General features: G+C 44.2%; 1 protein-coding gene across 2 annotated transcripts in view; it reads right to left on the bottom strand.

The window, feature by feature from the left end:
* Positions 1 to 1,187: 1,187 nt before the first annotated feature.
* Positions 1,188 to 12,196, bottom strand: part of FBXL7 (F-box and leucine rich repeat protein 7) — a 165,004-nt gene continuing 153,995 nt past the window's right edge. For both annotated transcript variants that reach the window (XM_048940163.1, XM_048940164.1), the window contains 2 exons: positions 9,397 to 10,008; positions 1,188 to 4,662 (listed from right to left, as the gene is read on the bottom strand). In XM_048940163.1, coding sequence (XP_048796120.1) covers positions 3,926 to 4,662; positions 9,397 to 10,008 — 1,349 coding nt within the window. In that variant the 3' untranslated portion in view covers positions 1,188 to 3,925. The remainder of the gene's footprint in view (positions 4,663 to 9,396; positions 10,009 to 12,196) is intronic.

Below are 12,196 nucleotides of genomic sequence, written 5' to 3'. Positions count from 1 at the left end.
AATGGGAGATTAGTAAGACACATCCTTGTCCCGAAGCTGACCTCCTGGCAAGGCTCACACTCTTGCTCCGAAGGCCATGGAGGAGATGGAGAGCAATGGACCGTTTTCAAAGGAAAGGTCACCAAGAGTTTACCGTGAGCAAGATGACATTTCCTTCTAGCTTTATTTACAGAGCCAGATGAACCATTTCAACTAACATTTTCAAACCCAGCATGGGAAGTTTCAGCCTGAACAGCTAAAAACTGAGAAAACTGTAAAAAACTGAAAGCAGGGAAGAACTGTTTGCTACCAGCTCTCTCACAGAGCTTTTCCCCTTGTAACTAACATTGGCAGCTGTGGGGCAGCCAGTCTGCAGTCCAAACGGTCACTACATTTCTTTTTAATGGGGTTTTGGACCTGCTTCAAGCCTCGTCTAAAATTAGGCCTTTTACTAGCTTTTTAAGTTTTCCAGTTCAAAGGGTAGATGTTTTGTCAAACCATTACTGAAAGGTTACAGACTGAGGTTCTGAAGAAGGCTCAAGACATCCAACAGAAGCTGTTTTGCATTTTGTGGGAAGCTAAAAGTGCATAGCTGAGAAAGGCAAAAGTGTTGTACTTCACATTAATTGCACACTGCTAACCTCAGGAAAATACAGTTCCACTTTTTTTATGAAAAGCAAGGGAATGAGAAAACTAAATATCCTGATACAGAGCTCTGGGTATAATCACAGTGCATGGTGATTTAGATGCGCCCTTTCAAAGAGACCTCTTTCTGCGTGGCACAAGTTATTGCTGAGTCATAAACAAATGCCAGCCTGACTGATGTGACCCATGGTTGCTTGCCTCAATGAGATTGCAGAGGGGCAGAGAAGAGGAAGCCTCACTGCCTCAGCCTGAATGTTATGGTTCAAGAATCAACAATGTTTTTGCTCAGGAAATTGATAGTCTTTGCCAACCTCAAACTGGAACTACGACACCTCATTCATATGCTGCATCCTTCCCAGGAAACTCAGCTCCAGGTATAATACTTCATTTTCCTTTCTGCTTGTGTCATTTTGCAGACAGACACTGGAAAAAGGTTAGAAGTCAAAACAAGCAAGCTATATCAATAAGTTCACATTTTCTTGAAATACGTAGCAGTCTCAGGGTGGCAGATCAGACTGTGTAAGTTGTTTGGCTTTGAAAAATTACTTTTATTCATCTTCCACAAGTGCCCCCCAGAGTGTGTTTTCTGGAACATTCAAAAGGAACACCGCACTAATAAGTAAGTGCTTTACCCTTTTACTTTTCAGAATAAGTATGTTAGCTTGTCTTTAATTCAGAGCAGAGGCCCTCCTGGACCTTTTATATGTGAGCTTTTTACATGTTGTTTTTTCTTTTACTTACACTTCCAGTTACTGATTATGTCTCAGAGTAAAGAAGATCCTCATGAGGAAAATAAAATTTTAAAGAGACAGATAGGCAAAACCATAACCTATGTGAATCCTCTGTTGTTTTTATAATCATCCACCTACTTATTGCAATGATTTGTTCATTCATGTGCTTGGATTCAAGAAAACAAAGTTTTACAAGTATTTAATCTTTTCATTTTCACAATAAGCTAATCAATTAGTGCAAATGACGATGCACTCTCATCAGTTACCAATATATTGCTTTATTTCTTGGTAGCAAATTAAGGCTTTATAGTGAGATTTGTACAGTACAGGCCAATTTAAACATTAGAAACCTTAAAAACCATGTAGCACTATTCACTCAATTTAGCTTAGCCAGAAAAGTAGATTTTTTTTCCTAATAAACAGTTAAACGTTACTAATGAGGCCTTATATTTCATGAGTGCAAATGGCTCTAAATCCCACCATCTTCAGAAATGGGCTCAACATTTAACTGTTCTTGGGGCCATTTTCAGATAAAGGATAAACAGAGAGTATAGCTGGCTCGGATAAAATATGCTGTAATACTGGCTGGAAAAGAATCTCTAATTTTAAAAACACAGAAAGGAAAACTAAAGTGATGTTAACTGGTCAAAGGATGGGATTACTCTCTGCTACCCGCTGACCAGTAACAGTAGCAATAACAAATTCATGTTCCTTGGCCCTCCTTGCTTCAGTACAATCGCATTTGTAATTCACAGGTGGTGACATCCCAGAAGTTAGGAAACTCCAAACTGGAGGAACATACGTACGTTACAGGACTTTTCGCACAAGCAGGACAAGTTCCCTCTGCAGGGACATGCCCAAAGCATTGCTTTTTTGTAATCTGAGAGAGCACTGCTGCAAGTATTTCCTCAGCAATTATGTATTTTTCGTGAGCATGTGGATTTTCACTTCATATCAATGATTTTATGAGTGTTGTCTGGAGATGATGGAACTACTGCTTATGAAAACCAGACACGGTGCTTCCCTTCTTATGTTCTTTACCAAGACATTTATAGCATTTGAGATGAATGTATAAATTCACAATGCTGACTGTATGAATTCACCTGTCAGTCACGCACAGGGGGCCTGCCTGAAAATATCATCACCCCCTCACATCTTTGGCTTCCAATCTGAGCAGTAAATGCGAAACTGCAGAGAAACGGCTGCCAGAAAACAGTGAAGAAAGGAACCACAAAATGACTGTGTGCTCTGAGAAGAGAGGCAGCAGAGGGGAAACTCCAAGCCCTGCTTGCTCTTGCATGAGCAAGAGTGATCACGAGAGTACAGTGGGCTTGCAGTGTCACAGGGCAATGTTAGTGTGGTAATTGGCAGCCATCTATCCAGCCTTTGGGAACACAAGACTCTGACGTGAATAACATTCCAAGCCCCTCTCTCTCCCAGGATGTCACCTAACAACAAGCTAACCTCTTTGAAGACCTGAGATCAGCCATCTACCTGTTAAACTGGAGGGCCACAGCAAGGGGTGAGGTTTCTACATGTACTAAGGCACATACTGAATGCACCACAACACATGTGCCTGGGTTGTGCAGAGAGAGGCAGCTGCAGCAGTGCCACGGCTGCTGAAGAGGCACCATGAAGGAGCAGACAGGCCTTTTGGTGACAGCAGTACAGTGCAGCAATGGGCACTGCCTGTGTCAGCCATTCCTCAGCATCACAGGGGCCCCAGTGTACTGCAGTGCTCAGTACACAGTGTACTCAGCTTGTTGCAGAACGGTAATAGCCTCTTGGATTGCTGGCTTCTTCCTTTGCAAGGCCACCAATATCCCATCTGTTTTCCTTCACTCAAGTGAAAATGTCACTGCTTATCAGGCCCAGGAGCTGCTACTACAGATGCAGGTAAGGGCAGATTTAGAACCGAAGGCAAGTAGTGATGATACATAAGTGACCTGGAAAAGAGCTTTCCATGAGAAACCATGCTTCAGCACAATCTCCAGGCTCGTGCAGCAGAGTGCTCAGCAAAGGCCAGCAGGTCTTCTGCCTCAGTGAAGTATATTTAAAAACACCTCCCAGTATTTCCTGAGGGATTACAATGAGTGACTACCGAGGAAAAACTACTTGGAGATAAGGGGATGCTTTATCAGCCATATTGGAGAAGTTGGAGAACAGAGACACATATTGCATAGTCAGCTTTAAGAGCACAGCTGGAATTCAGATGTGTTTGACACAGCTTAGCAGCCTTTCCAAAGGAGGGATTATGTGCTATTTCCTTTGGAGGTAGCTACGTTAGCTTGGGACACGATCATGGCTGTTACGGAAATGGCACTCCGCTAGGGATGCTGAGCACTCACTGGTCGTACATTAAGGCAGGTTCTCAACGGAGACCCACCGCACCTTAAAAAAGTGATCACACATAAAGCAAACAAAATAGTCCTCTAGAAATGCTCCCTCATCAACGACATACAAGAAAAGCTGACTCCCGTGAGCTACAAAAAAACAGCATTACTGAATATGGGAGCGTGTGTTTATACATCAGTGTTTTTAATACTGCATTGTAACAGCAGGGTGTTCTTTCAGAAGAAGGCAGGGTTGGTGTGCTCTATAATACAGCGCTTGCAGTGTCGTTTAACAAATCGCAGAGCATCCACAGAAACATCGCAGTCCTGCACATTCAACATCTGCAGGTCAAAACAGTTGGCAGCTACAATCTGGAGGCCCTGCCCAGTGATGCTCTCGCACGATTTCAGGCTGAGGCGCTTCAGGTTGAAGCAGTTGAGGGCTAGAAACTCCAGGCCGGTGTCTGAGACCAGAGGGCACTTGCCAATATCTAGCGATTTGAGTTTTGTGCAATTTTTGGCGAGGTACTCCACGCCGTGGTCCGTGATGCCCTCGCAGCCCCGCGCATTGAGGTAGCGCAGCTTGCTGCAGTATTTGGCTATGTAGCGGATGCCCACGTCTGTGATCCGGCCGCAGTGGGCGATGCTCAGGTATCGCAAGCGCGACTCCAGCTTGGCTATCTCCCGCATGCCGAAGTCACTGACAAAGCGACAGTCGCTCACGCTCAGTTCCTTAATGGACGTGCAGTAAATCATCAGGTAGCGGAGACCTTCGTCGGTGATGCGGACGCAGCGGCGCAGGTACAGGTGGGTCAGCTGAGTGCAGTGGGCGGCAATAGTGTGCAGTCCTTCGTCCTCCAGGACAAAGCAGTCCGTCATGTCCAGGTAGCGGATGGAGATTTGTTTGCCGTGTAAGGGAGACAGCTTGATGGAGGCTTCGCGAGTCAAGCTGATGCATGTTACTTTGGAGCAGCCTATGTGGAAAAACAGTCAATTTAAGCAAGCAGTAAGGATAACTCAGACAGCAAGACCAGAAAGGTGCGCGTGACACGGCATGCTGGATGCCAAAAAGGCATCTTCCAGAGCAGATATCTACTAGAACAGCCATCCTGACTGACTAGTCTGGGTTTGCTGTGATGCATCCATTTACCCAGGCAAAGGCACTCCACTGGAGTCAGTGAGGTTTCTTTGGATTTTGAGGACCAGCAAAGCCACAGGCCACTTTTGCCTGCATCACAAATGTGAAATAATGGCCCTAGGTTTACCTAGGGAAACTCAACAGCATGTTACTATAATAGAAACTCAGTGTCAATTTGAGAAAACGGTATTACATGAGAACCATGCAGCTTTTTGATCAGAGGCACTCTCATTCCGCACTGGTTGAGTTAGTAAACCAACATCAGAGACTCTTGCACCATCAAATCCTGTGATAAAAAAGAAGACAAACCCCACAACAGTCTAAAATGCATCTGGAGAACAGATGTGAATCCATCCCCGAGCCCACAGTGCAGGAAGGATGCAAAACTATGGCAAGACCATTGGTCTGCAGAAGGGTGGAGATTTGAGTAGTGTAATGAGAATGGGGAGTCAGCAGGAGCTAAGACTTGTAAGGGCATGGGAGGACATGAACAGGCACAGAAAAGGATTATTTGAAGTGTGTAAGTCCGGCCACAAATGGATAAAACCAGACTAGAGGAGAAAGACCAGAGCTTGCAAAGGAAAGAGACAAACCTAGATTAAAAGGAAAAACACGCTCACAGACTTTCTCCATTTTTGTATACTGGTGAAAGCTTTTTTGGAAAATGCTGTTTCTGCTCCATTGCAAACTTTCAGTCTCAGACTACTGAAGGGAAAGTCTTCCCTGAAAGTGTCCTGTTCAGGTGGGCTCACTGCATTCACGTGGCTAGAAACAGCTGCAAGAAAGAAGGAAGGGTTGGCCAGCAAGTGATCAAGGCCCAACAGTTCCAACCACAAATGTCTACTCAAATTCTGCAACTTATACCTGAGGAAGTGCCCTCAGGAAAGGATAGAAGGAGCTTTTCCGTACTGCTGGAACACTGGCCAAAAGCAATGAACTGAGCCATGAAAAAAACAGAAAAGTTAAGATGACAACCTTACAGCCCCATGGATCATAAATGCTGCACAAGTCCAGTAATCTGAAAAAAAAGAAGGCATGCCAATCTTTGTATAGAGATCTCCTCAAGAACCATATCACTTGATACAACAGGTCTTATTCAGACATTTATTAGAAGGATTGCATATGCTTCAGAAAAAGAAAAAAAAAAAAGAAAAAATCTTCAGATAATCCAGGAGGCTCACGCAGATGTCCAGCATGGAATACGGACTTGAAACAGTTTACGATCTATAGTTAAGATTTCTACATTCCTCACTTGAGTTTGCAGCTGGAATTTTAATTTAGGCTTCAAATTTAGTTGAACAGATGCAAAGTTTACCTTAGGCCTCAAATAATGGAACTGGCAAATTGTCCACAGGTCATGTAGAAGCTCTGGGACCTTGAAGCAAAACACTTTTTTCAATGATCACATTCTTTTTAAAACTATTTCCCCTTCAGACTGCCTTGCAGATCCATCTATACTATGGTGCAATTTTCGTAAATGTTTGCATTCAAATAAATACTATACAGATATAAAGCAAAGTTTTTGTGGTTTTTGTTTGTTTGTTTGTTTGTTTTTGTAGAAGGAAAGGAGTACAGTTCAGTATCGACTGGTTTAAAATTTCACTCCAAATACACACGTTATACTAGCTGATACTAAATGCACAGGAGGTGTCCCCATCCTTGAACTGGGTTTTCATAGAAAAAGCTGGCACCCAGGCATAAATCTGTCAGCTGTGTTTGCACAACAAGGCTGCTGGATTAAGGCATCAGTCTGAATATTTCAGGATATCTCTGGATATGCTGACTAGAATTCAGTTTTCTAATTTGGTGAAGTGAGAATGAAAGGCTTATGGGGTGAAGAAGAATGTTTAGTCTGCTGTGGATCCAAGAAAGGGGAGAACATTAATGACCACAATTATAGTGTGAATAGGTCAGAAGTATCTCAGCAGGGTTGGAGTCAGGGTGCATAAGTGTGTGATCACAGCTCAGCATCATCTTGTCTAGTTACTTTGGCTACAACATGAAATATTTCATGGAAAGAGTATTCAAAATGGTTCCACTGGAGAAAGAGTCCATACTGATACGCAACTACCTGATTTTTAGGCAAAATGACAGATTTCTTGGTCTGTAGCAATTTTTCTGTCCTAAATAATAAAAAATGTAAAAACAAAACTTCTGTAGCAGGATTTTCCATAAAGGAAGTTAAACCGATTTTTAAAATGGAGGAGTAACTTCCAAACAGATTAAAAAATTGTTGGCAAGCGTGTCAGATAATAATTTGCAGTCAAGCTCAACCAGCTTCTGGAGATATCTCAGACTTGCCCACAAAGTGGATGTTGAAAGTGACAGAACTTCCACTGTGGAGAACTCTGGAAGTTAATAAGAATGTCTGGTTTTGACATTAAAGATTTTGGTATGTTCTTGCTGCCAAATAGCCAGCCAAGAAGGAGAGGGATTCATGTGAACTGGGTTTTAACTAACTGGCTACAAGTACAGCATTAGCCCCCAGCACAAGTACCCGACCTTTCTTGTTCACTATAAAATCAGATCAGTGAACTCCTTCTGTGCTGAGAATTGCCCAAACATGTATGCAAGCCTTGTCCTTCTAATTACTTCCTGGATTGATTACAGAAGCAAACTTCTCACATGAGATCTCCTAATAGTAGTCCAAATTTATCCAAGGCCCTAGAATGCAACCCCATTTCAGACAAGTCCAGGGACAGTCTGTACAGCAATTAAAATTGCTGTTTGAAATCTTGCTCCTGGAATTCTTTTAATATGGCATTCAGCTATGAAAGTAAGAGCAGGGTGTCTTTTTTTCCTCCTTCTTTTTGGCCTCCCCTGACATACCTTCTTTTTAACACTTATTTCCCAAAGAGAAATAAAAGAGAGCAGCCCTGGCATAGCTTGAGGCAGGGCTCAGCGAGGCGGGTAAGTTCTTTCAGCAACTGCAACGATGCTGACTAGTGAGAATCTGGCCCCCCCAGCCTTTGTGGAAGACGGCTGTTCCTGTTTTAAGTTCAGGAATCATTCCTTCTGTTTGAGAAAATGGAGAGGAAAAAAAGAGAATGAGGGCAAGCAAATTTGCTTTATAAGAAAAATCCCCAGAGACGGACAAGGTGATGTGTTAAGAAACAGTCTGAATCTGCCCAACAGCATCACTATGCTCATCCATGGCTTTCTCTTGCACTGGTCGTTAAGGTGCTGCTCATTAAACCAACTATACTTTCTTTTACCTCAAACCTGTTTCCCCTCTTCACACCTCACCCTCAGCTCAGCAATTCCACTTTCCTGTGTCTCCAAAGCCAGAATATTGGGCTAATGAACTCTCCATGCCACATGAGAGGATGTACATTAGAGAAATATAAATATGCATGGGATATAGCCAACCTTCAAAGTGATATGAAGCTCCAGGTTTAAATTACACAGGCATACATGTTTACTCCTGATACTGGAGATGCTTCAACCTGAATGTGTGGTAGCAACTCCCAGATGTTGTCTGCACATGCTGACACAACTAATTCAGATATAACCTGACTGTGAATAGACTCTCTGGGACAGAATCCCTAATCAATTGTCAACTGCAGAGAGAGGTCACAAAACAAGTGAATAATTTTGATTTGTTACTATCTGTTTTGATGCTATCCTTGACATTCTGCCATCCTGGGAAATAGCGAGTGAAAGAGATGAAAAAATTAGTTGAAAGAAAAAAAAAAAAAAGAAAAAAGAAAGCAAAGCAATGTGCACCCGCTGGGAAATTTTTTGAAAAATCAGCTTATCTGGGTACAAGTGACTCATCAACATCGTTTGCAATTCCTACTGTGCTCTGCTTTTTGTATAGCCACCAATACCTCTCCAATGGCAAATCTGGAAATCAGGTCTAGCTGATTATTACAGGCATTAGACTGATAACAAAGTGAGATCACAAAATAAATACTGAAATTTGCATTTACTTCGGAGATCTGCTTCCGTGCATCCTTTTAATTAAATACCAACACATTCTCCAAGAGGAAACTGTGTGTGGCTGACCTTGGGAAAAAGAAATAAATAGAAAAAGAAATAAATATCTTGTACCCCCAGACACATCTGGGGAAACCTGTCTCAAACATTTCTGCTGATCTAAACAGCAGCAGTGATATACTGCAACTGTAGTGAAAGGATGAAGTCTCTAAGCAAGTGTATACACTATAAAAGAAAGTCTCAGCTAGCTGCACCTGGTTAAAATAGGAACAGGAATAGGAAACTAGAAGACTTTGAAGTTTCACTAGGAATGACATTTGATATTAATACCTAGACAAAAAGCCTAGCACAGGCTGCTTTATGCAAACATCTAGAAGTGTCCTGGCTGTCTGAATGGCTCATCTCTGTCAGCATGCCTCCATCAGAGCCATTCTGTCCGTAAGCTGCTGCTGGCATGTGGGTCACTGAGATCCCAGTGGTGCCCTGCACACTGAAACAGTGTGAGTGTATCTGTATTCCTAGCTTGAAACGTAACACAGAAAGGGGAAGTGCGCAGTTTTGGGGAGCAGGTGTCTGACTGGCATGAGGCTTTTAGACTCCCAGGCATCCATACTTAAATATTTCCCGTTACCTGACACATCCAGGTGTTCCAGATTTGGACACAGTGACACGACATCAAAGACCGCCTCGTTGGAGATATTGTAACAGCCAGACACCTCCAGCCGCCGCAGTTCCGGACAGCACTGGGCAATGGTGTAGAGTCCTCTGTCTGTGAGCCGCCTGCAGCCACTAACAATTACCGTCTCCAACATGAGACATACGTTGGGTGTATCCTGACAAAGCCTTCGCGTCAGCACTTTAAGAGCCCTGTCCACATTGATGGTCTCGCCGGTCAGGCGTATAGTCCTCCAGAGCCGGGGGTCCCAGGCGAGGTTGTACCAGCGGCGGCACACGCGGGCGCAGCGGCACAGCTGGTTGGTGGGCAGGAAGGAGAAGATGTGGATCATGGATTGGTCGGGCAGCCGGTCGACGTGGGCCTGCTCCTTCTGCTGCTTGGCCGCCAGCCGGATGAGGGGGTGAGTGAGGCGGGTGGGAGGGGGAGAGTGGACCATGGCCACCGTTTCCCCAGTGACTGAGGATGACGAAGTAGAGGAGCCTCGACCATTCTGGAAACCGGGAGATGTCGGTGGGAATATCAGTGCTGGACTGGGAGTGCTGAGAGTCCGCATGCTCAGGTCGGAATCTGGAAGACAAAAGGCGGGATTTCAGCGAGCAGCCATTTTGCCAGAGAGAGGGAGGACACGCAAGTTCTCAGAAACACAAGGAGGCTGTGTTCTCAAAGCACTGCTCATCTCGGTGCTGGCCACCCAAAGCACTAACAGAGGGCAGGCTGTGGGCCCATGCCTGAACGTAAAGAGGAGACGGTGGATTCCAGAGATTTCACACTGTCATGCTCTTGACTGAACAGCACAGGAAACAAATCCATTTGAACCAACAGACAGTAACTGCAGTAAGCTCAACAGCAGCTGGGCACCCAGGGGCTGTCAGGGAGGTACACAGCCATCCTTCACCTCCTCGCTCCTCCAGGCATTCAGGGAGAAGGCAAGAGAAGTTCAGGAAGCAAATGCTGCTTCATTCATCAGTTCTGGGCAGGTGGGAAAAACACAGCTCTATGCAGGTATTTTCACACAGAATCACAGAACTGTAGGGGTTGGAAGGGACCTCTAGAGATCATCGAGACCAACCTCCCTGCCAAAGCAGGTTCCCTACACCAGGTGGCACAGGTAGGCGTCCAGGCGAGACTTGAATATCCAGAGAAGGAGACTCCACAACCCCCCTGGGCAGCCTGTGCCAGTGCTCCGTCACCCTCACTGTAAAGAAGTTTTTGTACAAAGAAAAAAAAATTTCACTGTGTCATTAAAGAAGTTCATTTCTCCTTCATGCAAACCAGGAGTTCAACTGAGAATCCAGCAACTGGCTCTGGGGGTGCTGGCTGTGCTGCTTCTTGCCACCAGAAAGGCACTTCTGTCCAAAGTGAGAACACGAGCTCTGGTCACATTTAGCACAGAAGAGCAAGTGGCAGAGAAACAGCATGCCTGGAGCAGAAACAGCATGCCTGGAGCTTTGTTACAGAACCACTGCACAACACTTACACCAGCTTTTCCCTAGTGCTATTGTCAGGTCGAAAGCAGCTAACCCAAAACCACACACAACAATTTACTACTTCTTTACCATCTCACAAACACAAAAATAAAGGACGTGCTACAAAGAAAGCTTGAGTTTGACAGAAGTTCATTTCTGCAATTTTGCATTTCTGCTGACATTGCTGCCTAAAAGTCATTTCCACTCATGCTCCCAGCTCTTCACACCATTCAATGCAATACAAACTAGTAAATGGAGACAACTAGGTGGTATTTCTGGCAGTCAAACAAATGTCACAGATGATATGCTGAGAAATGAATGCTGCCAGAGATCTTGCTCGTTCCCTCTCTGACCTGTCCACACTGATTGCCACATGATTTCCAACTCTAAGTCTCCACATTGACCACAACAGGCATTCTTTAAGAAAAACTCCATACAGATGAATATAGAAACCAAAACACAGCACCCAGCAGGATAACAAGAATTGAGAATGGAGTAAGAACAGTGGTTTCACAACATCAAGATTTGCTCCACGGTGCATCTTTCCCTATCCCTTCAGTGTTCAGACATTTCAGGGAAGCATGCAAAGCCACCTCCTTAAGCTCTAAGCTTTGTAACTGTGCAGCACTGATACGGGCTAAGCAGGGCACATCCTGAAATGCATTCAACAAACCTGCCCAAACCAACATTTAGGCAGAGTTTCTAAATTAACTATGTCTTAGTTGAATTTGATCAGTGATACACAGATTTTCCCACTGAGCATTTAGCTTTCACTTTGCCCAGCACAGGCTCGGTCTCACCTCACTACAGCAGCGGCAAACACAAGGTTTGCATTTTCTGTGTGTATGTGAGGGTGAGATGTGCAACTGCTTGGCTGAAGAAACCAAGACACGAAGTGCACAAGTTTGCCCAACGCCACCTTAGCTCAGCTGAAGACATCAAAATCATCATTTCCCACTGTGAAGAGAGAACCCCCACTACACAGTTCCTTTGCTCTTCCTCTTTCATGCTGTGTTTCACTTAGAAACTCAGTATTTCAGCAAGAGGAAGAAAAACCATTTTCTTCAAGCTTTCTGAGCGTGGTCTATGGCTGAGTGAATGTAACTCAGGCATCTGTATATTTCTGAGCAAGAATGATATCTTAATGCAGCGTAGGTTTTGCAGACACTCTGCTCCCCTTTGAGACTCCTAATACCCCCCTGGCAGCCATTGCAAATAATTGCATGGAGGAGTGTTATTTGGAAAGGGTCTAGTATACTTTGGTATTTTAAAAATGAGATTTACAGCTG

This window comes from Lagopus muta, chromosome 3, assembly GCF_023343835.1.
Source record: "Lagopus muta isolate bLagMut1 chromosome 3, bLagMut1 primary, whole genome shotgun sequence".
Taxonomy (NCBI): domain Eukaryota; kingdom Metazoa; phylum Chordata; class Aves; order Galliformes; family Phasianidae; genus Lagopus; species Lagopus muta.
This window is presented reverse-complemented; position numbering and strand designations above follow the sequence as displayed.